At 41.0% G+C, this 27,185-nt stretch overlaps 1 protein-coding gene and 1 long non-coding RNA gene across 8 annotated transcripts in view; one reads left to right on the forward strand and one right to left on the reverse strand.

Annotated features, from left to right (window-relative positions):
• LOC133385049 (uncharacterized) overlaps positions 1–1,359 on the forward strand; it is a 33,948-nt gene extending 32,589 nt beyond the window's left edge. Inside the window, exon 4 of the long non-coding RNA XR_009762762.1 lies at positions 1,138–1,359. This is a non-coding gene — a long non-coding RNA (uncharacterized LOC133385049). The remainder of the gene's footprint in view (positions 1–1,137) is intronic.
• The window catches only part of SH3KBP1 (SH3 domain containing kinase binding protein 1), a 352,368-nt gene that overhangs the window by 63,595 nt on the left and 261,588 nt on the right, over positions 1–27,185 (reverse strand). For 6 of the 7 annotated variants that reach the window (XM_061627260.1, XM_061627259.1, XM_061627261.1 and 3 more), the window contains one exon: positions 25,465–25,559. The exons of the other annotated variant lie outside the window; for it this stretch is intronic. In XM_061627260.1, coding sequence (XP_061483244.1) covers positions 25,465–25,559 — 95 coding nt within the window. The remainder of the gene's footprint in view (positions 1–25,464; positions 25,560–27,185) is intronic. 7 annotated transcript variants of the gene reach the window in all.

Raw genomic sequence — 27,185 nt, forward strand, 5'->3', positions numbered from 1 at the left:
TGGTGGTCCCTGAATTATGGAATGCCCTCCCAGATGAGATACGCCTGGCGCCTTCTCTGTCATCTTTTCGGTGCCAGGTAAAAACCCATCTCTTCACCCAGGCATTTTAAGCTTTTTATTTTAATTTAATCTTATGTTTATTTTCTTTTACTCTGTTTTTAAATATGTTTTATAATTGTATGCGCAATACACACTTGCTTGTATTTTAAATATTGTGGTTTTATCGTGTTGTACACCGCCCTGGGAGCTGTTGCTATAGGGCGGTTTAGAAATGCAATAAAATAAAATAAAATAAATAATAAAGTTTAAACAGCCCTTGCAGTCAATTCCCAAAAGCCTGTCAGAACAGAAAAGTATCTACCTGCCGACAAAGGACAGCAGGGAGGGAGCCAGTCTAACCTCCCTAGGAAGGAAGTTCCAGAGCCTGGGGGCAGCCACCGAGATGGTTCTTTCCTATGTTCCCACCAGATGTGCCTGTGAGGGTGGTGGGACCAGGAGAAGGCCTCCCCTGATGATCTCAGGGCTAGGGCAGGCTCATATGGGAAGACACGGTCCTAATGTCATCCACAACATCAGGGGTACATTCACTTACTCATCTTCCAATGTGATATAGGACATTATCTGTCAACAATGCCCTTCTACCATTCTACAGGTTATGGTCCCAGGTTATGGTCTGAAGGCATGTAAGGCCAGCTCCCTGCTGAAGCTAAGCAGGGTCAGGTCAGGTCAGTGCCTGGATGGGAGACCTCCTGGGAACCATATGTAAGCCGCCTTGGGTTTCAATCATGAAAAGGCAGGGTATAACTGTAATAAATAATAAATAAATAATACAGAGTACAAAGAATCATAGAATAGTAAGAGTTGGAATGGGCCTATATGGCCATCAAGTTCAACCCCCTGCTCAATGCAGGAATCCAACTTAAAGCATATCTGACAGGTGGCTGTCCAGCTGCTTCTTGAATGCCTCCAGTATTGGAGAGCCTGCCACCTCCCTAGGTAATGGCTTCCATTTTCATACCGCTCTAACAATTAGGAAGTTTTTCCTGATGTTCAGTCGAAATCTGGCTTCTTGTGAAATCATTATTCTGTAGATAATCATCCATAGATGATGTATGATTTTTAATTGTACCTTTACAGACATATTACAGACCACCTGAATGAAGCTTGCAGACCACTGGCAGTCCACAAACCACAGTTTAAGCTCTCCTTAAGGTCGCCATGCTGAAACAAAGAAACTTCAAAGGGAGACTGCGAAATTCATGAATTACAATTCATCAAGAGGTTCAATGCTATCACTTGTGGACTGAATTGACACAAGGAATTTATTTTCACACTAAATGTTTTATTTGGCTTACCAATGCCGGAGTGTATATCTTATCAACATAATTATTAATTATATTATGATCACAGTCTGTACTGCTCTGCATTTAATTTCCTTTTGATCTTTCTGTTTACAATTCCTGCACTGTGGAGGCTCTTGCACTAGGGTTACTGGGGCACAGCCCTCCCAGAGACAATGCCAAGCAAATTTTTAAATCTCAAAGCCACACACACTTTCCTGTCTCACACACATTTTATACTTCCATTTGAAATTAGGCTCCTGGAAATGTTTCTGACAAACATTTGTTGTTTGGTCAGTCAGTTCTCTGTACCGCTCAGCTAATCCCAATCGATGCCCATTGTGTTTTGAATAGAACACAAATTAGGGCATGAGAAAAGCTCATCAGAAATCTCTCTCTTCAACTGCTTCAGGGCCGAGGCTCGTGTGTGTGTAAAATCTGGACTGGAACAACTTTAGTCTCTGGTGAATGGGATAAATCACTGACTGGATTCCCTTAACATTACACTGATTACTATCTGTTGGTGTTAGAGCTAAATGCTTCTGTCCCCCCCCCTTTGGCATTTTGGTAAAATAATAGAAGTGTTTCCATATAACGTGGCTGACTGGCAATGAAGAGTTTATATTTCAGGCTGAAGTTACTGTGGTCGAATCATCTTATTAAATACAAACAGAGATTCGTCATTGAGGAGGCAGGTGCCAACTAGCCATGGTTTACAGTAAAAACAAAACAATAGTCCAGTAGAACTTTAAAGACTAGCATATGTATTATTGCATAAACTTTCATGGATTACCAAGAATGATACTTCTGATGAAGCAGCCTCTAGCCTTAGACAGTTTGTCATAAAAAATAGTTAATTTTTGTTGCTGTGTGTTTATGCTACTAAATTTGTTTTAAAGTAGCGCAACAGCAGCAGAGAGTAACAGCGGATGTTGAAATGTGAGTGTGCCAGCGTGTGCGTGCATTTACCTAAGAAAGTAGGCTTTTACCCTGCATCAGGATCACTGAGACTTGAGACTTGGTAAAATAAGAAAAGCTACTTTATTTCTAGAAATACATAGTAGATAGAAAGGCATACCTAGTTCTAACAAACTAGCTAAGTTGGAGATATAACGCCCAGGTGTGGGAGTTGCCCTCATGGCTAGGAAAGAGCAGATACGAAGGGTGTCTCCTCTCTCCTGGACAGTCGGAGAAGGAGTGGAAAGGGCATAAGGAGGAGGGGCAGGTAAGCTTCCCTAAAGATGTTACATTCTAGTAGCCGGAAGGAAGTCAGTCAGAGCATCACAGGTAAGGTAAACAAGCCTATCCATCTGGAGGACCCTAACTCTATCTCCCTTCTGGAACATAGACAAAAGAACAAGAATTGCTCTTGCCTCACTTCCAACAATGCTAGTACTGTTTTTGTTGTTGTTTTGCTAATATTACAGAATTTACTTTACAGAGTTGTTGTAAGGATAAAATGATGATGAAACATGTCGGAAATTTGAAATGCTATTACAAAAAGCACGATGGTGGAGATGGTGGTTCAGATGAGAACTCCAAAAGGACCTCCCCAAACAGAGTGAATGGGCTGTAAAATGGCAAATGCAATTCAATGTAAATAAGTGTGAAGTTTTGCAGATTGGAGCAAAAAAACCCTTTATTTCACATATAACACTCATGGGGTCTGAACTGGTAGTGACTGACCAGGAACAAGACCTTGGGGTTGTAGTGGAAAGCTTGATGAAGCTGTAAAAAAAATTGAATTCTATGCTTGGGATCATTAGGAAAGGTATTGAAAATAAAACTAATATAATGCTGTTATATAATTCTACGGTGTGGCCACTTTTGGAATACTGTGTACAATTCTGGTCACTTCACCTCAAAAAAGACACTGTAGAGCTGGAAAAGATTCAGAAAAGGGCAATCAAAATGATCAGTGGGATGGAGGGACTTCCGTTTGAGGGAAGGTTCAGCATTTGGGGCTTTTCAGTTTAGAGAAAACTCGAGTAAGATGTGACATGATAGAAATGTATAAAATTATGCATTGCATGGAGAAAGTGGATACAGAAAAGTTTTTCTCCCTCTCTTGTAACACTAGAACTCATGGGCATCCAATGAAACAGAATGTTGGAAGATTCAGGACAAAGAAAGTACTTCTTCACACAATGCATAAACTATGGAATTCACTCCCACAAGAGGCAGTGATAGCCACCAATTTGGATGAATTTAAAAGAGGATTAGACAAATTCATGGAGAAAAAGGCTATCAGTGGCTACTAGCAATGATAGCTATGATCTGCGTCCATAGGCACAGGCACTATACTTCCAAATACCAGTGGCTGGAAACTGCATGAGGGAAGAATGCTGTTGCATTCAGATTCTGCTTACAGCTTTCGGACAGGCATGTGGCTGGCCACTGTGAGAATAGGATGCTTGGCTAAGATGGGCCATCAGCCTGATCCAGCAGCCTCTTCTCATGTTCTTATGTGCAGAACCCATATGTAGTACATGAGCATGGATTGTACCCTGCTTGCTCACCCCCAGCAGACAGCCACATCTTGGATTTGCAAAGACCTTACATGTAAAGTTCAATGTTTGTAAGGCCTGAATATCCTGGTTGTGGCCCAGATTCTTTCTTCTTTGTTTTTTAGGTTAAGCTTTTTTCATGGTTCCAAACCTGTTTCCCCTTCCCCCGATTCAAAATTGGGGGCAGGTGACTTCCGGGAAGGATTGCTTCGCTTGTGCCTGCCTCTGAGACGAGCTCTCGTCTCAGAGGAAGCTTTTTCAGTTTTAAAACCAGTCAAAAGTTTTTTTTTTGGACTGGTAAAAACCTTCTCCCAGGCAAGGGAGAAACGAAGAGATCATCCACAAGCTTCGTTGTGTTTGTTGGGGGACTTGAATTCATTAGGATTGCCTATGAACGAAGGACCAGCCAACAACACTGGACGGAGCCAAGGAATTTCAAGCAAGCTCAAACTGATTAAGCGAGACGTTTTTCTTTTCTTCAAAGAAAACCAGATTCTAACAGGCAAGCATTCTTCTTTCTATCCTTATCATTTGGCTTAAATTGTTGCAGTAAATAGATTTGTTAAAAGAATCAGCAGTAAAGAATCCCTGGGTGAGTTATAACTTTTCTCTTTTATACACGCAATTAAGGCGGAAGGAAATCGAAATAGCTTATCTTTGTTTTTATTGCAAAAAGCTGGCCTGGAATTGAGAATTATAAAGATACAAACGGATGAGAGATATCTAATCTGAGGAGAAAAATTTTGATTTATATGAACTTTTGAGTATTATATGTCTGGGACTATTTTTTCTGGTCTACTTCATTTTGACGAATCTGCTTGTTCTTTACGCCACTAACTATTTGGATGCTGTGAACTAATTTGTTTTGCATTCTTGGACACATAAGAGATAAGGCAGTTTGTGCTGTCTACATTATGATGTCATCAGGTTTGGAATATTAACTCCTTTGTTGCTGGAAAAAGAAATAAATTGCTCTTTGCTTGGGAATAGTGCTATATTGGAAATTGAAGGGTTTTTTCTTCTTCTTGGTTTTAAAAATGACAATTAAGAAAGTGGCTGAGACCCTGGAAGTAAATATGTTTCAGAAAATAATGGATGAGATTGAGATAACGAAACAAGAACTGAGACATGGCAAACAAGAGATGAAAATTGAATTTGGCAAAATGAAGCAGGAGCTGAAAGAAATAGGGGATTTTATGAGAGAGGAGGTTGAAGAGATCAGAGATATAACTAGACAAGCAATAGAAAAATTAAAATTAAAGGGAAGATGCAAGTCCTGGAGATTGGAACAGATATATCAAATGTGGAACTGGTAAAAGATTTGGAGTTTATGGACCTTAGAGATAAAGATTACTGTTTGGAATTCAGCGTTGTCCCTGAAGAAATTGATGAAGATATCAGAGATAAAGCTATCAATGTTTCGAAAAAATTTCTGGACTGGAATGATGTGATGGAGCTTGAAATAGAGAAAATTTATAGAATTACAGATATGTGACAATGGAAAAACTCTCAAGAGATGTGCTAGTGCATTTCGTAAAAAAGAGGAACAGAGATATGACTTTACAACAACATTTCAGTAACACATTCAGAATTGATGGCAAGGAAATATTTGTGAGGAAGGAAATTCCCATCAGACTCTTATTATATGACTGACTATGACAGTAATATTATTATGGATGCAAGGATGGAAGATGGAAGATGGAATTAACACTGATAATGGAAGAATGGCTATTGAAATTACTGGACCTAGCAGACTTGATGAGATGGATTAATCGACATGTTTATTTGGAGAAAAATCGATGGATATATTTCTCAAGGACTGGAAACCTCTCTTTGACTTTTTGCGGAAAGAATAAAGTGATGTTAATGAGATTTGATGATTAATTAAGATAACTACTGGAGGAAAGTGATTTTGTAATATATTAAGAGACAGGTTTGTTATATATTATAGATCTATAACTGATCTGCGACAAATCGGAAGTCAACATTTTATTTTATTGTATTAGTTATTAATTTGTTTTTGTTTTGTTTTGTTTTGTTTTTTGAAACTTTGAATAAAAAAATTAATGAGGAAAAAAAAAATTGGGGGCAGGTAAGCTGTAGGTTGACTTTTTATTTTGATTATTCCTCATTTATCAGTATTATACAGCCACAACAGTGGCTGTATACTATAGCCAGCGGGGATTTTTCACATTCCGCAATGTTAAATGGAAAATACCCCCCATGCCATTCTGATGTTCCCATAAGCTCATTTCAAAACAAAACCTTACATAACTTATAGTCCTGAACTCAGAAACGCTTGCTTAACACCCTCTCAATTTTCATGGTGATACACAAAACAGTCAGAGAGAATAGACAGTTCAAAGTGTAAAAAGAGAGAGAAAAACCTCAGAGCCCTTTAGGACTTTTTTCTCTGAGAGTTATAATCTGTTGACATTCATTAAAAATCAGCCATGTTCACAGAGTATCTATTCAATAATTTTTATTCAAATTTTCATAAAACATACAAGACAAAATCATAAAACATTCAAAGACAAAAAACAAAATCAAAAATAGTTAAACAAAAAGAAAAAAAAAAAAACAAAAAACAAAAATAAAAAATAAAGAGTAAAATATTGACTTCCCATTTGTCAAAGATCAAATCAGTTATAAGTCTATAATATATAGCAATCCTGTCTCTTAAGTCATATTATAAAATCACTTTCCTCCAGTAGTTATCTTACTTAATCATCAAATCTCATAAACATTACTTTATTCTTTCCACAAAAAGTCAAAGAGAGATTTCAATTCTTTAAGAAATATATCTATCAATTTTTTTTTTCCAGATAAGCATATCGATTAATCCATCTCATTACTAATTATGATAATCTTATTGTCATAACCATAGTCAAAATAAACATTTCAATTAATCCATCACATCAGAATCTGTTAGGTTCAGTAATTTCAGTAGCCATTGTTCTATTATCTCTATTAGTTCCATTTTCCATCTTCCATCTTCAGTAGTCTTGTTAAGTCCAGTAATTTCAATATCCAATCTTCCATTATCAGTATTCCATAATAATCTTGCTGTCAAAGCCATAGTCATATAGTAAGAGTCTGATGGGAATTACCTCTATCCCAAATATTTTCTTGCCAACCATTCTGAATAGGTTGCTGAAATACTGCTGTAAAATCATATCTCTGTTCTTTTTTTCAAAATACACTGGGTCATCTCTTAAAAGTTTTTCCATTGTCACATGGCTGCAGTTAATTCCATAGATTTTCTCTATATTGGGCTCCATCACATCATTCCAGTCCAAAAGATAATCCATGCCATTGATAACTTTATCTCTAGAATCTTCATTAATTTCTTCAGAGATAACATTGAGTTCCAAACAATAGATTTTATTTCTAAAGTCCATAGACTCCAAATCTTGTTCCTGTTCCACGTTTGTTCCAATCTCCGGGATCTCCTCTCTCACAGGGACCCCTATTCCAGTCTCCAGGGTCTCCTCTCTCACAGGGACCCCTGTTCCAATCTCCGGGGTCTCCTCTCTCACAGGGACCCCTTCCAGGGTCACCTCTCTCACAGGGACCCTTATATCTTTAATCTCCTGCTTCATTTTACTCAATTCAATTTTCGTTATCTCAATCTCATCCATTATTTTCTGAAACATAGTTATTTCCAGATTCTCAGCCACTTTCTTAATTGCCATTTTAAAAGAAAAATATAGGGAAACCACTTCTTATTTCAGCAACAATTGGGTTAATACTCCAGACTTGGTGACATCACAGTATAAACAGAGCAGACAGCCTTATCTCTCCAATAGTTAAGTAAACAAAATGCAGTTCCCAGGATCGAAACAATTAATGGCAATCGTCAAGAAACAGATTCGTCAAAATAAAATAGACCAAAAAGAGAGTAGTCTCAAAACAGTATAATATTTTTCAAAATAAAAATCTGGAATAGAAATCCCTCTTCTGTGTGTATCTTTAGAATGCAAATCCAGGACAGCTTTTTGCAACAAAAACAGAGATAAGCTATTAATTAGTGCGTAGCAGAGAGAAGTTACGGCTCCCCAGTGAGATGTCAAAAACCGATCAATCTGGCAAATCTCTTTTAAACAGCAACAATTTAAGTCAAGTAAAAGAAAAATATAGAAAGAAGGGTGCTTGCCTGTTAGTGCGTTCTCTCTTAGAAGATAAGGTGAACGTTCGCTTTATCAGATAGAGCTTGCTGTTGAAAATCCGTCCCACCTTCGTCGGCTGGACCTCGTCCCATAAATTAATGAGATCTGGTCGTCCCAACAAAAATAGGCTTTGAGGTTAATCTCTTCGTTTCTCCCTACCCGGGAGAAGTTTAATCAGTCAAAAAAAAAGAAAAAACTGACTGATATATCTGAATAAGCTTCTTTTGAGGCAGGAGCCCGTCTCAAAAGCAGGCACAGGCTAAGTCACCCTTCCCGGAAGTCCCATGTTCACAGAGTATCTGTAATCCTAATACTGACCTTACCCCATACTCTGACCTTCATCTGCTGCAGTTTAAAAGTTTTAAAAATGCCTGGCTGATTTTTAATTAATTTAATAAAGTTTGGCTGGGACCCAATGATAGCGCGGAGCATGCTCAGTAAGAACCAACTGTCAGAATTCTAAAACCCTCACAGCTGCTGGGCTTGGCTAATCAGGGGGCCACACCCACACCAGACTTTGATTTCATGTGAGACAGTCATGGCTTCTCTCAAAGAATCCTGGGAAGTGTAGTTTGTGAAGGGTGCTAAGAGACTCCTATTCCCCTGAGAGAATAGTTTAACAGTCAGCCACTCTGACTGAAGGTCTGTGAGGGGAACAGGGCGTCTCCTAGCAACTCTCAGTACCCTTCACTAACTACACTTCCCAGGATTCTTTGAGAGAAGCCATAACTGTCCAAAGTGAAATAAAGGCCTGGTGTGGATGTGGCCAGGGACAGCTTTGGTTTAAATTTGGGTGGGAGGCAACATGTTCCTGCTGTAGAATAAAAAGGCGGGGGAAAGGCTGAAAAAGAATGATTCTGTTTACAATGTTTTCCTTTTGGAAAGGAAAGGGGCTTCCCTTCTGCCCAGTGCCCACCCACCCAATCTCCTCCCCTCCCACTCCCTGCCCCTTCCCTGGGTCAGTGTTGGACTACGACCTGGGAGACCAGGGTTCGAATCCCCACACAGCCATGAAGCTGACTGGGTGACCTTGGGCCAGTTACTGCCTCTTAGCCTCAGAGGAAGGCAATGATGAAATCACCTCTGAATACCGTTTACCATGAAAACCCTATTCAAACGGTCGCAATAGGTGGGGATTGACTTGAAGGCAGTCCATTTTCATTTTCAAACATGATTGCATAGAAATAGATCCCACTGAACCCAAAAAATATGCAAATGATCAAAGCCACCCTCCCTTCTCCTTCCTCCTATCCCCTCCTCTTGCCCCTTCCCTCCCCCTTCCTTTGCCCCTCACTCCCCATCCCCTTCCAATCCCCTCTTTCTCCTTCCCCTTCCCCCTCCTCCCCTTCCTCCTCCCCATGGTCAGTTTTACCTATCTTAAACATGATTGCACGGAAGTAAATACCATTGAACTCTATAAGCATGCAAATGATCAGACCTGCTTTTCCCCTCTCCTCTCCTCTCCCTTCCTCCTCCCCTGCCCACTGAAGCCCTCCCTTCCCCTCCCCCGGTCAGTTTTACCTATCCTAAGCATGATTGCATGGGAGTAAATCACACTGAATTTAATAAACATGCAAATGATCAAACCTGTCCTTCTCCTCCCCTCCCCATCCTGCCTGCTCCCCTCCCAGTCCTCCCCTCCCTCCTCCTCCCCTACCCAACCTCTGTGGTCAGTTTCATCTACCCTAAGCATGACTGCAGGGGAGTAAATCCCATTGAACTCAATGAGCATGCAAATGATCAATCCATTCTCAGCAAACTTGGACAGGATCCCATTTCTTACCTCCCGGATTAAAAAGCAGGGAAATTCACTAATAGGCAAAAAACCTTGCGGTTTAAGAACATACCTATAGCCCACAGCTATTCTATCAAACTTTAAAAAGCAGGGAAATTGGGCAGCTATCGTGAATGCACCAGGGGAGCAGGAGACCTGAACTCCTCTCTGAGATATTGGACTGCCCTACAAATTGGTCAAAATGCAAACACCATTTGGGCTGGTCTTTCACAGTCCAATCCACTTCCTGTGTAGCTTGGGAGAATTTGGTAAAATGTGCCTCTGAGCATATGGTGAGTGGTGGCAACACCTGCAATCAGCCCAAAGAATAGAAAGAAGACATGTGCTGTGCTGATCTTGTTTTAGCAGGGAGGAAGCAACATTATTAAGACAGTTGATATAGTTCAGATGGTCACTTTGAATATGTCTGATTTCCTTTGCAATTTTAGTGACGTTTCCTATAGGAAATCATTTTCTTTTGTTTCTATGGCACTGACTTCTGCAGAATAGTCTCCAGTGGACCTCAGGAGTGTCTCAATTTGCACAGGATAAAACAGTGGGAAGTGAAATATATTCTAGCAAAATGCTAGGTGTGCTGTATGTTTTTAATTGACTGTGCCCACCTTGCCTTAAATGAAGTGGTTTAAACATAGCAGGCTGAAAATATGCATCCTCTTTTTTCCAACAGCTAGAGTCATTGCTGAAGTAGCAACATATTGGAATCAGTGTGATTTTTCATCAAACTGCAGGTCCAAATTCCACTGTTAATGCACCCAAAATAGAAATAGAACATAACCTCTAATTTGAAACACAAAAGGCTGTCTTCACCATCATATGACACTGACCAATAAAAAGGCTTTGAAATTAATAAAAATAAATTTGACACAGATTTCTGGGAAGAATAATGAGGGAAATAAAATTTTCTAGTGTAGATTCTCTGTAGAAACATTAATAACACAGGAAAGAAGCAAAGTAAGAAGAACACCAGCAAACATACAAAAATATAATTCTCTATCTTTGGAGATGGCAAGTTGTCAGGATGCAGGATTGGGGCCCCGATGTTTCAGAAGATGAGGAGAGGGAGGGGGTCATTTACCCAGAGTTGTGTGAAACAGAAGCAGAGGAGGGGGAGGAATTCTCAGAGATAGAACTGTCTGCCAGCCAAGATCTTGAGAGTCCAGCAGACACAGCTTCTTCCTGTGAACTTCCCACGCCTCCTTCCCCTCCTTTGAGCTTAGAGCAGCCAGAGAGAGAGGAGGGGCAAGGGGGAATCCAACTCCCTCCTGATTCAGAGAAAAGCCAGGAGAAGCAGTCTGACGGTTTAAGTGTTGGCCCCCCTCTTTCCCCGATACCCGAGTCAGAGGCCTCAGAAGGGGAGGGGACAGTGCTTCCCTCTTCACCAAGAACAAGAAGACAGTTAAAAAGAAGGCAAAAGAGGGAGGAGAGGAGGGGTGGAGATGAGAGCACTTTGAGGTGGAGTGAGAGAATTCGTGCTGGAATGCCCCCTTCTTAAGAGACGGGGGTAGTGGGTCCTTGTTCTGTCAACTCTCTTCTATGTCGCAGGATATGCTTTGTAGGGCAACTTAATGAGAAGGTGCAGTTTTTGTCTGGATAAATAAAAACTGATTTGCTTGCACCAACTGGTCTGGTTCTGAGTCCCGTCCTGGATACGACAGTTTGACAGAACCACCTACCCCACTCTCAACGCTTCCACCACTTGACCGTGACAAGATGGAAAAGGGAGCAGCAGGGGGGACAAATCCCACTTCTGAGACAGAAGAAGTGCAACAGCTAAGGACTAATGTTGCAGATTTACAGGCAGATGTCCAAACCTTGTTGGCGGCAGTTAGGACACTGAAAACTGACAATCACACCCTGAAGGCCACGATAGACCAAATGCGAACAGCCCCTTCAGCCGCTGTGGTGAAGATCCCTATTGGATTACCACCTAAATATGCGGGACAGAGTGACCAGCTCTCCACCTTTGTGGCTCAATGCGAAATGTATCTGGACATTAGGAATGCAGAATTTCCTGGTGATGTGGCCAAAGTGGCTTTCGTGATCAGCCTCTTGGAAGGGGAAGCTGCCAAGTGGGTCACACCGTATCTGGTAAGAAAGGATGGCCTTCTAGGAAGATATAGAGGATTTATGCAAGCCATGACCAAGATGTTTCAAGACCCTCAAAGAGCTGAGACTGTAGCGAGGAAACTGGGTGCTTTGAAGTAAGGGAAAGGAACTGTTTCAGAGTATACTAATGCCTTTAAAATTCTGGCTCAAGAAACTGGTTATAATGACTCATCCCTGATGTTTATGTACTGGAGTGGACTGAATGCCGAGATCTTGGATGACCTAAGCCAGAACTACACCCCCAACTAACCTGCCTGGACTGATCCGACTGTGCCTGCAGATCAATCACTGGTTGGAAGGGAGGCGCCTGGAGAAAAAACAGGACGCCCAGAGATATTCAGCGTCAGCATCCCGCAGCAAAATCCCTTCAACTTCAGGGATGTCAGGTAACGCGGCAGAAGGACAGGGAGGGGCCCGTCCGAAGCTGTCGGAAGAGGAAAGGGAAAGACGTCGTCGGGAACGTCTCTGTTTTTACTGTTCAAAGCCGGGCCACGTAGCCAGGGAATGCGGATTAAAAGGGGAGAAAACAGGGCCGTCGGAAAACTAAAGTACCCAGCTCTTGTAAAGTTTGGAGGGCTGGGTGCGGCTTTGTACAAAGGGCCTCCGGTAGTACAACCCCCCTCAAAACGGGTGCTGGTGCTACCTATCCGAATTACAACTTCCACAGGAGTAATGTTTAATTCTACAGCGATGATTGACAGTGGAGCCTCTACCAATTTTATTGATGTGATGTTGGCGAAACGTTACAGAATCACCCAATGGAAACTGGACACCCCCTTGTCAGTAGAAACGATTGATGGGAGGCCTTTGAAATCAGGTGGAGTGATGCAAGCCACGGAGGAACTGAAACTCGAAATTCCTGAACACAAAGAACTCATTTCCTTGTACGTGTCAGATCTCTCGAACTTTGATGTGATTTTGGGAATGCCCTGGCTAGTAAAGCATGATCCAAAGATAGCTTGGAAGGAGGCGGTGGTATGGTTCACTTCTCAGTACTGTCAAGAGAACTGTCAGCCAGAAATAACCGCAAAAGCTCTGGCAGGGGCAGTGCAGGAGGTCAAGGAGGTGGTCCTTCCCTCGAAATATGTGGATTTTGCAGACGTGTTTGATGAAACCGAAGCAGAGACCCTACCTCCTCATCGTCCATACGACTGTGCCATAGATTTAGTGCCAGGAGCGAGCATTCCAGCTGGGAAAATCTACTTGCTTATGGAGCCAGAGAGAGCGGCTCTGAGAGAGTTTTTGGAGAAAAACTTGAAGCGAGGATTTATCTGTCCCTCACAGTCCCCCGCAGGGGCTCCCTTGCTGTTCGTGAAGAAGAAAGGAGGTGAACTCAGACCTTGTAATGACTACCGCACTTTAAATCAAATTACTATCTCTAACAGCTATCCGTTGCCTTTGATTCCTGAGTTGTTAGACCGACTGCGTTCTGCTACAATCTTCATGAAACTGGACTTAAGAGGAGCATACAATCTGATTCGAATGAAGGAGTGGGATGAATGGAAGACAAGTTTCAATACCTCCTATGGTCAATTTGAATACCTGGTGATGCCTTTCGGGCTATGTGGAAGTCCTGGTGTGTTTCAAAAGTTTATGAACGAAGTGTTTAGAGATCTCTTAGATCAGTATGTGATTTGTTACCTGGATGATATTTTGGTGTTTTCAAAGAACCAGGAAGAACATGACCACCACGTGAAAACTGTGTTGAAAAGACTAAGAGAGAACCACTTGTACGCTAAGTTAGAGAAATGTGGGTTTGACTTATCATCTTTGGACTTCCTTGGATACCGAATCCCAGCAGGAGGAGTAGAAATGGATCCAGGAAAAGTGAGTTGTGTATTGGATTGGGGTCAGCCAACCACTAAAAAGGATGTGCAAAGGTTTTTGGGATTCGCCAATTACTACAGAAAATTTATCCCAGGTTTTTCCAAGTTAACAGCCCCCCTTACTGACTGTTTAAGGGGAAAAGGGAAGTTTCAATGGACAGAGAACGCAGCAAGAGCTTTCGAGGATCTGAAAAGAAAGTTCACATCTGAGCCTGTTTTGCGTTTTGTGGATCCTACCCGCCCTTTCATCGTGGAAGCGGATGCTTCAGATTTGGCGATCGGAGGGGTTCTTTTGCAACCGGACAGGGAAGGAAAGGAATTGTATCGTTGTGCGTATTTCTCCAGGAAATTAAAGGATGCTGAAAGAAATTATACAGTGTGGGGAAAAGAGTTGTTAGCCATCAAAGACTCTTTTGAGAATTGGAGACAGTATTTAGAGGGAGCTCAACATCAAATAGAAGTACGTTCTGATCATAAGAACTTGGAAAGTCTACAAACAGCTAGAAAGCTGAATCAGAGACAGATACGTTGGTCGCAGTTTTTCGCCAGGTTTAACTTCAAGATTACTTACCATGCCCATGCAAAAAATCAGAGAGCGGATGCTCTATCCAGACAACCGCAATACAAAGGAGATGAAGTGGACAGTCATCCTCAGTACATTGTCCCGCCGGAGAAGCTGATGTTGGGAGTATGCCAGCCTTCATGGGAAGAGGAGCTCAGAAAGGCACAGCAGGGGGATCCAAGCATGCAACAATATATCCAGGAAATGGAGCAGGACCAGGATTCAAAAGTAAGTTTCCATTGGAAGGATGGACTGTTGTGGTTTAAAGCTGCCAGATATGTGCCAAAGGGGAACCTAAGACTCAGAATTTTGCGTCAATGTCATGACTCCATCACAGCTGGGCACTTTGGCATCTTTAAGACCATTCAGAATGTAGCTAAGGACTTTTGGTGGCCTCAATTGCATCGGGACATTGAGAACTATGTAAAATCCTGCTCTGTCTGTATGCGGGCAAAGACAGACACAGGAAAACCAGTGGGGTTACTGGAACCTCTACCCACCCCGAGTGAACCCTGGAAAGATCTTTCCATGGATTTTATAACTGATTTACTGAAGTCACAAGGAATGACGGCTATCCTGGTAATAGTGGATTCCTTGGCCAAAATGGCACATTTCCTCCCTTGCTCAGGAGCCTTAGAAGCTAGAGAAACAGCAAAACTGTTCATAAAGGAAATCTACAGACTACATGGGTTGCCCAATAGTCTAGTTTCGGATCGGGGAACTCAATTTACAGCTAAATTTTGGAGAGCTGTTTGGAAACAGCTTCAGACTGAGTTGAAACTTTCTTCGGCTCATCACCCCCAGACGGACGGGCAGACGGAGAGACTGAACGCTGTTTTGGAAAGGTATTTACGCTGTTATGTGTCTTACCAACAGACTGATTGGGTCTCCTATCTGCATTTTGCAGAATTTGCCTATAATAACTCCTTGCATACCAATACTGGACAAACACCTTTCTTCGCTAACTATGGATTTCACCCCAAAGCTTTCCCCAGCAGTATAGGGAGTGTGCCTGTACCGGCTGCAGGGGAATTTCTGCAGGAGCTTCAGGCAGTGCAGCAGGTACTGAAACAACAATTAAACGATGCCAAAATGGATTATAAAAGAGTTGCAGATCAGCATCGACGGGAGGGACCCCCCCTTCAAATAGGAGACGAGGTATGGTTGTCTACCCGCTTTCTCCAGATGCCGGGCAAATGCAGAAAGCTGCAGGATAAGAGAATGGGGCCCTTTAAAATAGAAGCACAAATCAATCCAGTGGCTTATCATCTGAAGTTGCCAGCTACTTTTAAAATACATCCTGTATTCCATCGCTCTTTGTTAACGAAAGCAGCCCCTCCCAGTGAGTTAAGACCGGCGGAACCTCCAGGGGCGCCGGTAGTAGTACATGAGCAAACTGAATTCGAAATGGCAGAGATTCTAGACTCAAGAAGGAAACGTAACAAGCTGCAGAAAGGTTATGGGCCAGCTGACAGATCATGGGAAGATGAGATCGATGTGCATGCCCCAGACTTGGTAAAAACCTTTCATCAACGGTTCCCTCACCATCCGAAGCCGACAAGTTGGGGGGGAGCACAGCATGAGGGAGGGGATGGTGTCAGGATGCAGGATTGGGGCCCCGATGTTTCAGAAGATGAGGAGAGGGAGGGGGTCATTTACCCAGAGTTGTGTGAAACAGAAGCAGAGGAGGGGGAGGAATTCTCAGAGATAGAACTGTCTGCCAGCCAAGACTTTGAGAGTCCAGCAGACACAGCTTCTTCCCGTGAACTTCCCACGCCTCTTTCCCCTCCTTTGAGTTTACAGCAGCCAGAGAGAGAGGAGGGGCAAGGGGGAATCCAACTCCCTCCTGATTCAGAGAAAAGCCAGGAGAAGCAGTCTGACGGTTTAAGCGTTGGCCCCCCTCTTTCCCCCATACCTGAGTCAGAGGCCTCAGAAGGGGAGGGGACAGTGCTTCCCCCTTCGCCAAGAACAAGAAGACAGTTAAAAAGAAGGCAAAAGAGGGAGGAGAGGAGGGGTGAAGATGAGAGCACTTTGAGGCAGAGTGAGAGAATTTGAGCTCGAATGCCCCCTTCTTAAGAGATGGGGGGTAGTGGCTCCTTGTTCTGTCAACTCTCTTCTATGTCGCAGGATATGCTTTGTAGGGCAACTTAATGAGAAGGCGCATTTTTTGTCTGGATATTACTCTAATAAAAACTGATTTGCTTGCACCAACTGGTCTGGTTCCTGAGTCCCGTCCTGGATACGACACAAGTGTTGCCACCACTCACCATATGCTCAGAGGCACATGTTACCAAATTCTTCCAAGCTACACAGGAAGTGGATTGGACTGTGAAAGAACAACCCAAATGGTGTTTGCATTTTGTCCAATTTGTAGGGCAGTCCAATATCTCAGACAGGAGTTCAGGTCTCCTGCTCCCCTGGTGCATTCACTATAGCTGCCCAATTTCCCTGCTTTTTAAAGTTTGACAGAATAGCTGTGGGCTATAGGTATGTTCTTAAACTGCAAGGTTTTTTGCCTATTAGTGAATTGAGTTTATAACCATTCCACCTTTCCACCAAGGAGCTCCAAGTGACATTCATGGGTCTCCTTTCCCCCATATTATTCTCATAACCCTGTGAGACAGTGATCAGACCAAGTGAGTTTCATGGCTGACTTTAACTCTGGTCTCCTAGGTCCTAGTCCACTTAATATCCCTTTATTTAACATTCTGGAAAGGACATAGAAATGAATAAGCTTGTGGAGGGGAACAATCTTTTCCCATGAATCTGGAAATGTATGGAGTCTCTTGTTAACAGTCCTGTGTACACCTTTTAGACTAGTAATTCAGGCTGCAATCCTGTACTTACTTAGGGAGCAATCCCCATGGAAATCAGTGGGGCTTATTTCTGAGTAAAGTATGGTTGTTGTGGCATGCGCCCATACTGGAAACTGTGACAGCAGGGAGCTTCTGAACCAAGGTAAACCAGTTAGGTGCTAAGTATTAATAAAACGGCAGTGTTTTAAGTTTGTTTCTTTGTAAAGGAGGAGGATATGTGTATGGAAAGAATCAAAATAGGTGGAGGCCACACCACTTTTCTCTCCGCACAGAAGCAACAGTGGCAGCAGGGACCCCTTCTGAACCAAAGTACAGTAGGGCCCTGCTTACCGGTGTTCCGTTTTGCGGCGTTCCACTGATGCGGCGGCTCTCAATTAGGGGAAATTCCCCGTTTTAAAGCCGATTTTGTGATTTTACGGCATTTTGTGACATTTTCGCATCATTTTTACGCGACGCAGCCCATTATAGTCAATGGGTTCCGCTTTACGGCGGGAGCCTGGTTCCTAACCCGCCATATAAGCGAGGCCCTACTGTAAGACACTTTTCAGTTTAGTTAGTGCTATTTGTAAAACTGAAAATGCTTACATGTCTTTGCAAGGAAGAAAACTGGCCACACTCCCTATGACTTAATAGGCCATACCCCCATGTCCTAGCAGCCCTACCAGGTCCAGTGGACACCAGCTGCCACTGCTCGCCATCCATCCATCCATCCATCCATCTATCCATCCAGGTAACTTTTCATGCATCTAATGAAGTAGACTGTAGTGCACAAAAGCTTAAACTATAGTAATAAATCTGCTAGTTTTTAAGGTGCCACAACTGTCTTTGTTGTTTTTGCTGCAAGACACTTACAAGGCTACCCATCTGGAAACCAAAATACTGTTTTATTTGCAAAATATTCTGTTTGTTCATATTGTGAACAGATAGCTGTAATTCTTTTGTGCAATGTGACAAATATATTAGAAGCCTAATATTAAATAGACAGTTATTTATTTACAACAGTCAGATAAAAGTTATTACATAAACTTTTCACAATGTAGAAGCAAGAGTCAAAATTTACCATTACCGTGCTAGTTAAGCTCTGATACAGAAATTGCCAGAACTTAAAAACATTTCTAGCACTTCACAATTTATATTTATTCTAAAAAATGAATTACGAAAACTGCAAGTCTATTAAACACATTATTAGGATATATGAATTTATTCAACATTAATGTCAGATGCACATTGGCTATTATATTTATTTATTACCTGCTCTTCATTGCAATGTAATTCCAGAGTAGGTTACAATTAAAATACAAATGCATAACATAATACAACCACTGATAAAACAAGGAAGCTAAATTACAACCAGAAAAACAAAATTACATCAATCCAGGCACTAATATCCAACAGAGACTTGAGAGAATAGATAGGTTTTCAGCTGGTGACAGAAACTCAAAAAAGAGTAGGTGACAAGCATTTCACCTGGGGTGCCACTACTAAGAAGGCTCTCCCTTGCATGGCTGCATAATGATCTTCCAAGAGAGCCTCCTTAGCAGATATCAACAACTGGACAGGTACTATATGCTACACCATATATTTTAATTAACAAAACTGTTCATTAGACAGCTGTTGCTGTTCAGCAGAATCCTATGTATGTAAGTATACACACACATATATATATATATATTACATAAATAAATTTAAAGTCACAGTGTACACTAGTGATAAAATATCTGAGGTACTTGTTATTACTCATAAAGTCCTAAATGGTCATGGCCCTGCTTTCCTCAGGGAGTGCTTCCTTCCATAATAGCCCACCCATAGCTTAAGATTTGTGATATCCCTCCATCAGGGAGATCTAGGGTGGTGGGAGCATAGATTTTTTTCACCAGTGGCTCTAATGCCGTGGAACTATCTTCCAAGAAGGACCTACTGAAGTATAGGACAGGATTTAACTGATTGGGCTTTAACTATGGGAAAACTAGGATTTACCTAGTAGGAAAACCACTAATTTTCTTCTGGATCCAAGGATTGCATTTAACAGGATTTTGCTGTTTTAGATGGACTTTGTTCCTATTTTCATTCCTAGTTTTGTAAGCTCTTTAGAGTTCTGGGATAAAATTTTAAATACTGCCAATGATGGATCTATATCCATGTAGTTAGTCCTTAGCTGTAGACATGCCTTCCCACTAGCGGAGCTCTTCCATTACCACTCCCACTGGGAGGAAGGGCGAGATATAAATCTAATAAATAAATAAATAAAACTAAATAAATGGAAGGAAGGCACCTTTACTCCATTATAACCCCTTCTGCCAGCAGATCTGGTGCTAGGGTAGCTCTGTGAAAAATAGTTAAGAAGATCTGGAAGATAGTTGATACAGTAATCCCATACATGTTTACTCAGACTTAAATCCTATTTACTTCAATGGGACTTACTCCCAGGAAAATGTGTATAAGATTGCAGCCTGAATTATGTTAATATATTTGGTGAGAATAAATGAAGAAAACAATTTTTAATAAATAAATAACAGAGCAATCCATCTTGTCAGAGGCTGACAGGAGAGGAGCTGGCAGAGGTGGAAGGGACTGCCATATCCTGCTGTTCAGAGGCCTCTGGGAGGAAAGGACGCTGGCTGTGCCATTACAGCATGGTGAAAGGAAACAAAATACATGTTTCCTTCTGCCATTTCTTTTTCCGGCATACTGGCTGCTGGGTCGGAGGGCCACGGGAGGGAGCCAAACGGGAACTGGATGTAGCGTAAGTCCTCCTCTCAGCCCCTCCCTTGACACGCCCAGAATGCCCCTTTTGGGTGCCTTATGCCAGCTTTCCTACACCAGGCTGGGTTCCTCCAACAGATCCCTGGCTGAGCCAGGTACTGCCCCATGGCTGTGCCGCAGCTGTGCTGGAAGTGGGGGCTTCTGCTGGTGCAGCCTGACTGAGCTGAGACCTGGCCGGCTCAGCCACGGATCCGCAGTATCCACCTCCCCGTAGCCAGGTGTATATATGACTTAGATTGTGCCCTAAATAAACAGATGGCCTGTTGTAACACTTGTTCATTACAACTTAAAAGGTTATTTTGTTATTTTAAACCATTCCTAATTTATTCCATAATATTCTTAGTATTAAATAATTTTTTTAAAAATAAATAAAGTGCATCTGTGGACTAAGGGGAATTGGCTGATCTGTGAAACCATATAATAAAACTGAAGACGAGATAAAATTATTGGTTAATAGTGTAATTATTAGTGTAATTAAGAGCTGTAATTAATCTAACTGGATAGAAAAAGCAAAAACCTCTAAATAAAACTGAAGTTTAAATCTTCACTTAAGACATTAAATCCAAAATTAAATATATGTTTCAATAACTGGGAGAAGTGTTCTGGGAGGCAATTGTGAAATGAGAACTATATCGTCATATACACTATACTTTTCTTTCCAGTTAAGTGGACTGTGTTACATGGTTCATGCACAGAGCAAGAGAGAACGGCATTTATGAGACAGTAAGCTATTATAACCCTCATTTGCACATTTTGAAAGCAGCAAGGCAGGTAAGTATGAAGATGAGCTGCCCAGGGTTGACATGTCATACGTACACATATTTCTGGCATTTATCTTGTGATAGATCATTATTTTTTAACCAAGATTTCTATTCTTGTTGAAGACATTTTTTTCTGGATATTGCTTTGTTGAAAGGGAAAAAAAAGAATTCAACGGAGTATAAAGAATTAAATATTGCAAAGAATAAAACCGACCTCATTGTTTTGGTTTTCATGCATGTATATTGCTAGTGTCACTGAGTTAAAAGCTATAAATTTTTGTTGGAAGGAGAGGTCATCTTTAATATTTGCTTTTTCATTCCATTATACTAAAAAGCCAAGAACCAAAATAGTATACAAAATAAAGTGTGCCCTTAACACTCAGTCCCATTACCACTGGTCAATTAAAATGTCAGTTGATTTAATTAATTAAAATTTTCCATGTTCTCCCTTGCTATATAATCTCACTATATTCTACACCATCTACATCAGGGATGGTGAACCTGTGGCCCTCCAGATTTTGTTGGTTGACAGCTCTCATCATCGCTGACCATTAGCCATGTTGGTTGGAGCTGATGGAAGTTGTAGTCCAACAATATCTGGAGGGCTACAGATCAGCCACCTCAATCTACATTATTTATATTCTATATATGCATATCTATTAATATAGTAGGCATGTAGCACTTCCTACCTCAAACTATAATACTCAAGCATTGAGCATTCAACATGTTCAACATGGCCAGAAATGGAGGCAACACAAAGGAACACAGCTCCATGCTGATCCTTGATGCCACCAGCAGTTTACTGGTTGAAAACCAAAGCAGAAGGTAGATGTGGAAACATGAATGGGTGAAGTAGCCATGTAACAATCTGACTGGCCCACATGTCTCCTGAGTGGCAGAGTGCTTTTGGGTTTCCCATAGGCATCTGGTTAGCCACTAGGAAAACAGAATGCTCGATTAGATGGGGTATTGGCCTGATACAGCAGGCTCTTATGTTACACTTCAGTTGCTATTACTGTAGCATGGGATCCCAAATCACATGGAAGTTATCAACCAAGCCTATGTTTTTGATACAGATGTATCGCATTACATGTTGAGAGATCGTGCTGGTAAAGTTATTGATCCATTCCACACTAAATGCTTCATGATGGAAGTGTAAGCCTTAATGCCACTGCACACACTGTGGTCTGGTTCAAACATAATGTTCAACCATAAATTAGTGTTATAAGAAGGAGCCTGAACAACCATTGGGCACAAGCACTCCCTTCCATTCTTCTGTCACCATATGGAGGAGATTGGAACGATCCACTTTCTGGTATAAACTAACCACTGTTTCTAATTATATCGGAACCAAGCCAAATGCAAGCCAAGATCAAACTGTGGTTTCTGATCTTGATTTGTTTCAGTAATGTACATGACTAAGAAGTAAAGGCTAGAGCCTAGATCTGAAATCTTTATTAGGTTTTTTAAACTAACGGATTTCTCCCCAATTTATCTTATTTACAGTAATGCAACTGAAAAACTGAAGGTTTTTTTATGTGTGGAACTCAGTATTATTTACATTTTTAAAAGCTTGCATTTAATTTGGTCTTATCTGATGCTCACTGACATAGCTTTCTGTCTTTGGGGAAAAAAAGATGTGGGTACATGCTTTCTATGCATATACAGAAAATCCTGAAAAATACCAGCTCCTGCACATGTCATCTTTGCATTGATCAATGTGGAAAGAAAAATGCCCATCTTGATTTACAGAAACCAATTTTTAAAACTCCCCACCTCTCAATGACTTGCATTTCTGCTTCAAAAATTCAGTTTCACCAGTCATGAGTGAAATTATTTGGAAAGGTGATTCTTCCTCTTCTTGATTCAAAACAGCAGCAGAGGCCATCTCTAGTTCTCAAGGTAGACACCTAGCCTCATACAACTTGGACATGACACAAAGGATTACTCTGGAGTAACAGGCTTGAAGAGAGTCATATGGACAACAGTGATTTGGAAGCAATAATTGGAACTGTTTTACTGCCCAACTGCTATATATGAATTGATCCATGAGATTAATCAAAACATACTTCACCACCATGTTTCCTTCCTAGAGGGCCTTGGGACTGACGTTAGCAGGGACATGCTAGTATCACCACATTCTTGGGGCACCCTGTGGAGGAACCATGGCAGCCAGAACTCAGCTACTGAAGCTGTCATAAGAGCCATCAGCTTTTAAACTATTAAAATATATGAAAAACTAAAGAGGATACTGCTGTGGTAGGTGCCTCCAAAAACTATTTTGTGACTCTAGTTATCAGTGAAAGAACTACTGCAACTTGTTACCTGTGGATTTGGCTGTTACAATTATATATATACACAGACATACTTGGGCATTACTGGACTTACTCCCTGGGTATCAAAATTCTTAGGGTACTTTCAGTTGAGCTAGAACTCGAAAATTTGGTAGATATGTAACCCAAGATACTCCAAATACTATTTTTCAAAATAAAATAAAAATAAAAATGGGCACTTATTTTTCTCCCTCAAAACAGGGGAGTTAAAGTGTACCCCTGGGAAACCCAAAAAGCTGACATTTGCCGAAAACATGCTGATTACTATAAAAGACAACATTAATAAGTATCTTCCTAGAAATAGGGTGAAAGAAGAACTGTACTCCTTAAGGTACTTTTAGGCCATGTAGATACTTTAATTACTAGGGAAATCTGAGAAAAGGAAATTTATGGCATCAAATATTCATTGGTGCATTAAATTTTTCATATGATAGAGGACAGCAGTCATATTAACATATGAAAATGACTTAGATCCTACCAGCTCTCCAAGATCTGAGGCAGAGGCCTTTCCTATCACTTGTAAACTGAACTTTTTAAAACTGGAGATGCCAATGACTGAAGGTGGGACTTTCTGCGTGTGAAGCATATGTACCCCCTCTTTTCCAGTGCAGAGCAAGTCAAGCTACAGATGGGATACAGTTTTGGGTTGCAGGAGTTCTCTTCCCTGTTCAGAGTTAGATCTAGAAGGAGGAGCATATCTACTTAGAAGAACAGACATATACTTGTTCTTCCCAAATGCATGCTGCTTTATTTAAAAAATCAAATAAATCTTTCTTCCTTTAATTTAACTGATCACATTCTGGTCTCTAAATTCTTACATTTAGAGGTGAGCAGAATTAAATTTACTTCTGTACAGTGATATCTCTCTCTCTGATAAACCTAGAATTCTCAAACTTTAAATAAAATGGAAAAAAACATTTTCTATACACTAATTAACTAAAGTGAGAAAATACACTCTAAATTAGCACTTACTCAAAATAAAGTCAGGAATATCTCTTCCTCGCATGAATGCAATAAGATTGCAGCTGTGTCATGCAATGTTCCAGTGCCCAATCTCACTACGATGTTCAGAAGAGCCCCTGATCCTCCAGATGACTTTTTTTGGAGGGGTGCAGGGGAAAGGAAAGAATGATGGCAAGATATCCCCCCTCTTGTTCAGTCTTTGGATTCCACACATTTTATGTCAAGAAATGCATTATTGAGCAGACAGCAGTGGTAGATTCAGACTACATGTGTGAAGTGTATCTCTGTTAAACTGAAAGAATTCTAGGCATATTAAGACATATATTACGAAGAAGTTCAGTGTATGTGAATAACTTATCAATTTCTGACAATGTTCAACAAGCCAAGTCAAGAGAACTAAAAATAAAATGCTTGCATTTAATTTTTCATTGAAACAAACGCCAGCATCTTTGTGAATACAAATGTATGTTGTACTGTTTGTTAGAAATAGAAGCTAACAGGACTTTGAACCCACACAGAAAGATTTTAATAAATGCAAGATGAAAAATGCTCTCATTTCATATTCACAATTTAAAAGGTAAGTTCCCAGGAGGGATTTTTGCCATTACAGCATTTCTTGAATTTGCCTGAATATATTACTCAGAAAACAATTACTTACACTGAAGTGCACCTGAGGCTTGTCTTGCTGCAACTGAAGGGATATCCTATAAACTGCACCTAGTTTTCCTCTTTTCTTTGCAGTCTCCATCTCCTTGATTCTTCTACTAAAAACATGGAACATTTCTCCCTCTGCTTCCTGTGGCTCTTAGATACGTCATAAGGGATCACTGCCATTCTGTCACTTCCCTTTCTACTATTCAACATGCCCCTTGATTGGACTGAGGTGCGGCAGTCTAGAATGTTGGCAGCAAAGGAAACAGAGCTGAACGGTATTGCTGAAGCCAAGAGGACAAAGCAATCTCGTCAGATCCTGGTTTGGAGTGTTGGTGCAACACCAGGGTGGGATTAGGGGGATTGGGAGGCCAGTACTGTACTAACTTGGTACAGGGGAAACAAATACAAGACATATACTAGGACATACAGCAATTACTTGCGGAATCTGTGTTAGGAAATATTTCCACTATACTTTATTTTTAGGTTGAGTTTGCACATGTAACACAGGGAGGTGGGAATGAGGTGGGAGAAAGCTGAGATGTAGTGGATTGTACCACTTCGGGTAGCAAGTGAGATATACAATTTGCAAATGCCAATATGGAAAGCAGTAACAGAGTAAAATATACAATGTTCAGAAAACCAATTATGCAGAAAGGGAACTGTGCAGCTTACAGTGAGACATTTTCAAAGGCACAGCAGGTGGCCAATCTATGATTTTGCCTGTGACACATGATGCTTCTGAAGAGTAACCATCCTAAAAATTTTGCCTCATGATCACACACAAGCACTCTGTTTGATTATCAAGTGTCAACTGCATTTTCATATGAGAACGCATGACTGTTTTTTAATCAGAAAAACATTACAATTACCTTGTTGACAAGAGTGACAATATCACCTTCTTTGATTGTCAGTTCATCTTCATTCTGTGCTTCATATGAAAATATAACTTTGCAATATTCCTTTGCTGCAAGGAAAAACACTGTACTTCAATATATTGTGCCGCTAAAACATGTACAGTAGGGCCCCACTCATATGGCGGGTTAGGTTCCAGACCCCTGCAAAAAACCAAAAATCGCCATAAAGTGGAACATAGCCTTTTTTTTCACTTGCAAATGCATATACTGTACTGTAAAAGCCTAATCTGTGCACACATTGCTTACCTTAAAACTGATGGCTGCTGAAATGGTGCTGCTGCCTATCTGAAGATCTGCTGTCATGCACTCTGGGCAGGCTGCACTAATACCCAGAGCCGCAGCTGCAAACTCTGAAAAGGGGGAAAAGAAAGAAAGCCGCTTCACGAGCTCCCGGCAGGCCGCACTGACAAACACCGCCAGGGGTGAGAGGGAGAGAAACCGCCGCCACCGTGAGCTCCAAGCGGGCTGCAGTAGCAAGTGTCGCCGATCAAAACAGCCTTGCAGGCCAGGCAGGCCGCAGTAGAGGGCACCGCCGACCAAAAGCGCCAGGCGTGAGGAGGAAAAAATAACAACAGCTCCCAACCCCAAACACGCTCTCTCACAACTCAGACTAAATCAAAATGGCGCCTGACGTCCTTCTTGGACGCCATATTAGCAGGACGCCATATTAGCAGAAAGCCAAAAAGCTGGGCCCTACTGTATATATTTTCACAACAAATGTACTTCCCAATGTTTTTCTAGCAGCTGGCTTTAGAAATGGTGTGAAACAGTTTACATAGTACCAGATAAGAGAAAGATAATGAATATTTCAATAGAATCAATCATTTGATAAAATTACTTTAGCCAAGATTAATCCATTAAAATACTTTAATGGGAAAGACTGTGGTCATTTGTCATGCACATTAAGGCTGGGTGCAGAGGGTTCCCACAGGGAATAATAAAGCCCTGCTTTCAGCAGTGCACCAGGCCAAATGGGAGGTCACCATTAACATTCTTAATTTAATCATTTTTAGAACATAAACCCATTACAATTTTACATAAATATTTCTATCATTAAAAATGTAACAGCAAACAATGAATTCTATTCTACAGAATAGAAAGATACCTGACAGCTGGAAAGAAGCTAATATTGCTTTAATTCCTAAAGAGGATCAAGATTTGACTTTAACAAAAAATTATCGGCCAATATCTTTATTAAATAATGATTACAAGTTATTTACAACGATTTTAGCGGAAAGAATGAAATTAATTTTGCAGAAAGTTATCCATGAGGACCGAAGTGTTTTTTTACCTAAAAGACACTTGCGACACAATGTTAGAAGTGTGTTGGATGTACTGGAATATCTGGAACAACATAGTGATAAACAAGTAGCATTGCTTTTTTTAGATGCAGAGAAGGCTTTTGATAATTTGAATTGGAACTTTATGTTTAAAGTTTTAGAAAAGATGAATTTTGGAAATAATTTTATTAAATGGATTAGATCAATTTATACATTACAAAAGGCACAAATAATTGTGAATGGTGAATTAACAAAGGCCTGTGAAATACAAAAGGGAAAGAGACAAGGATGTCCACTGTCTCCACTTTTGTTTATATTGGTCCTTGAGGTGTTGCTCAGAGACATAAGACAAGATGAGAGAATTAGGGGTGTAAAGATTTAAAAAGAAATACACAA

The sequence above is a fragment of the Rhineura floridana genome, chromosome 5 (assembly GCF_030035675.1).
Source record: "Rhineura floridana isolate rRhiFlo1 chromosome 5, rRhiFlo1.hap2, whole genome shotgun sequence".
Classification (NCBI taxonomy): Eukaryota; Metazoa; Chordata; class Lepidosauria; order Squamata; family Rhineuridae; genus Rhineura; species Rhineura floridana.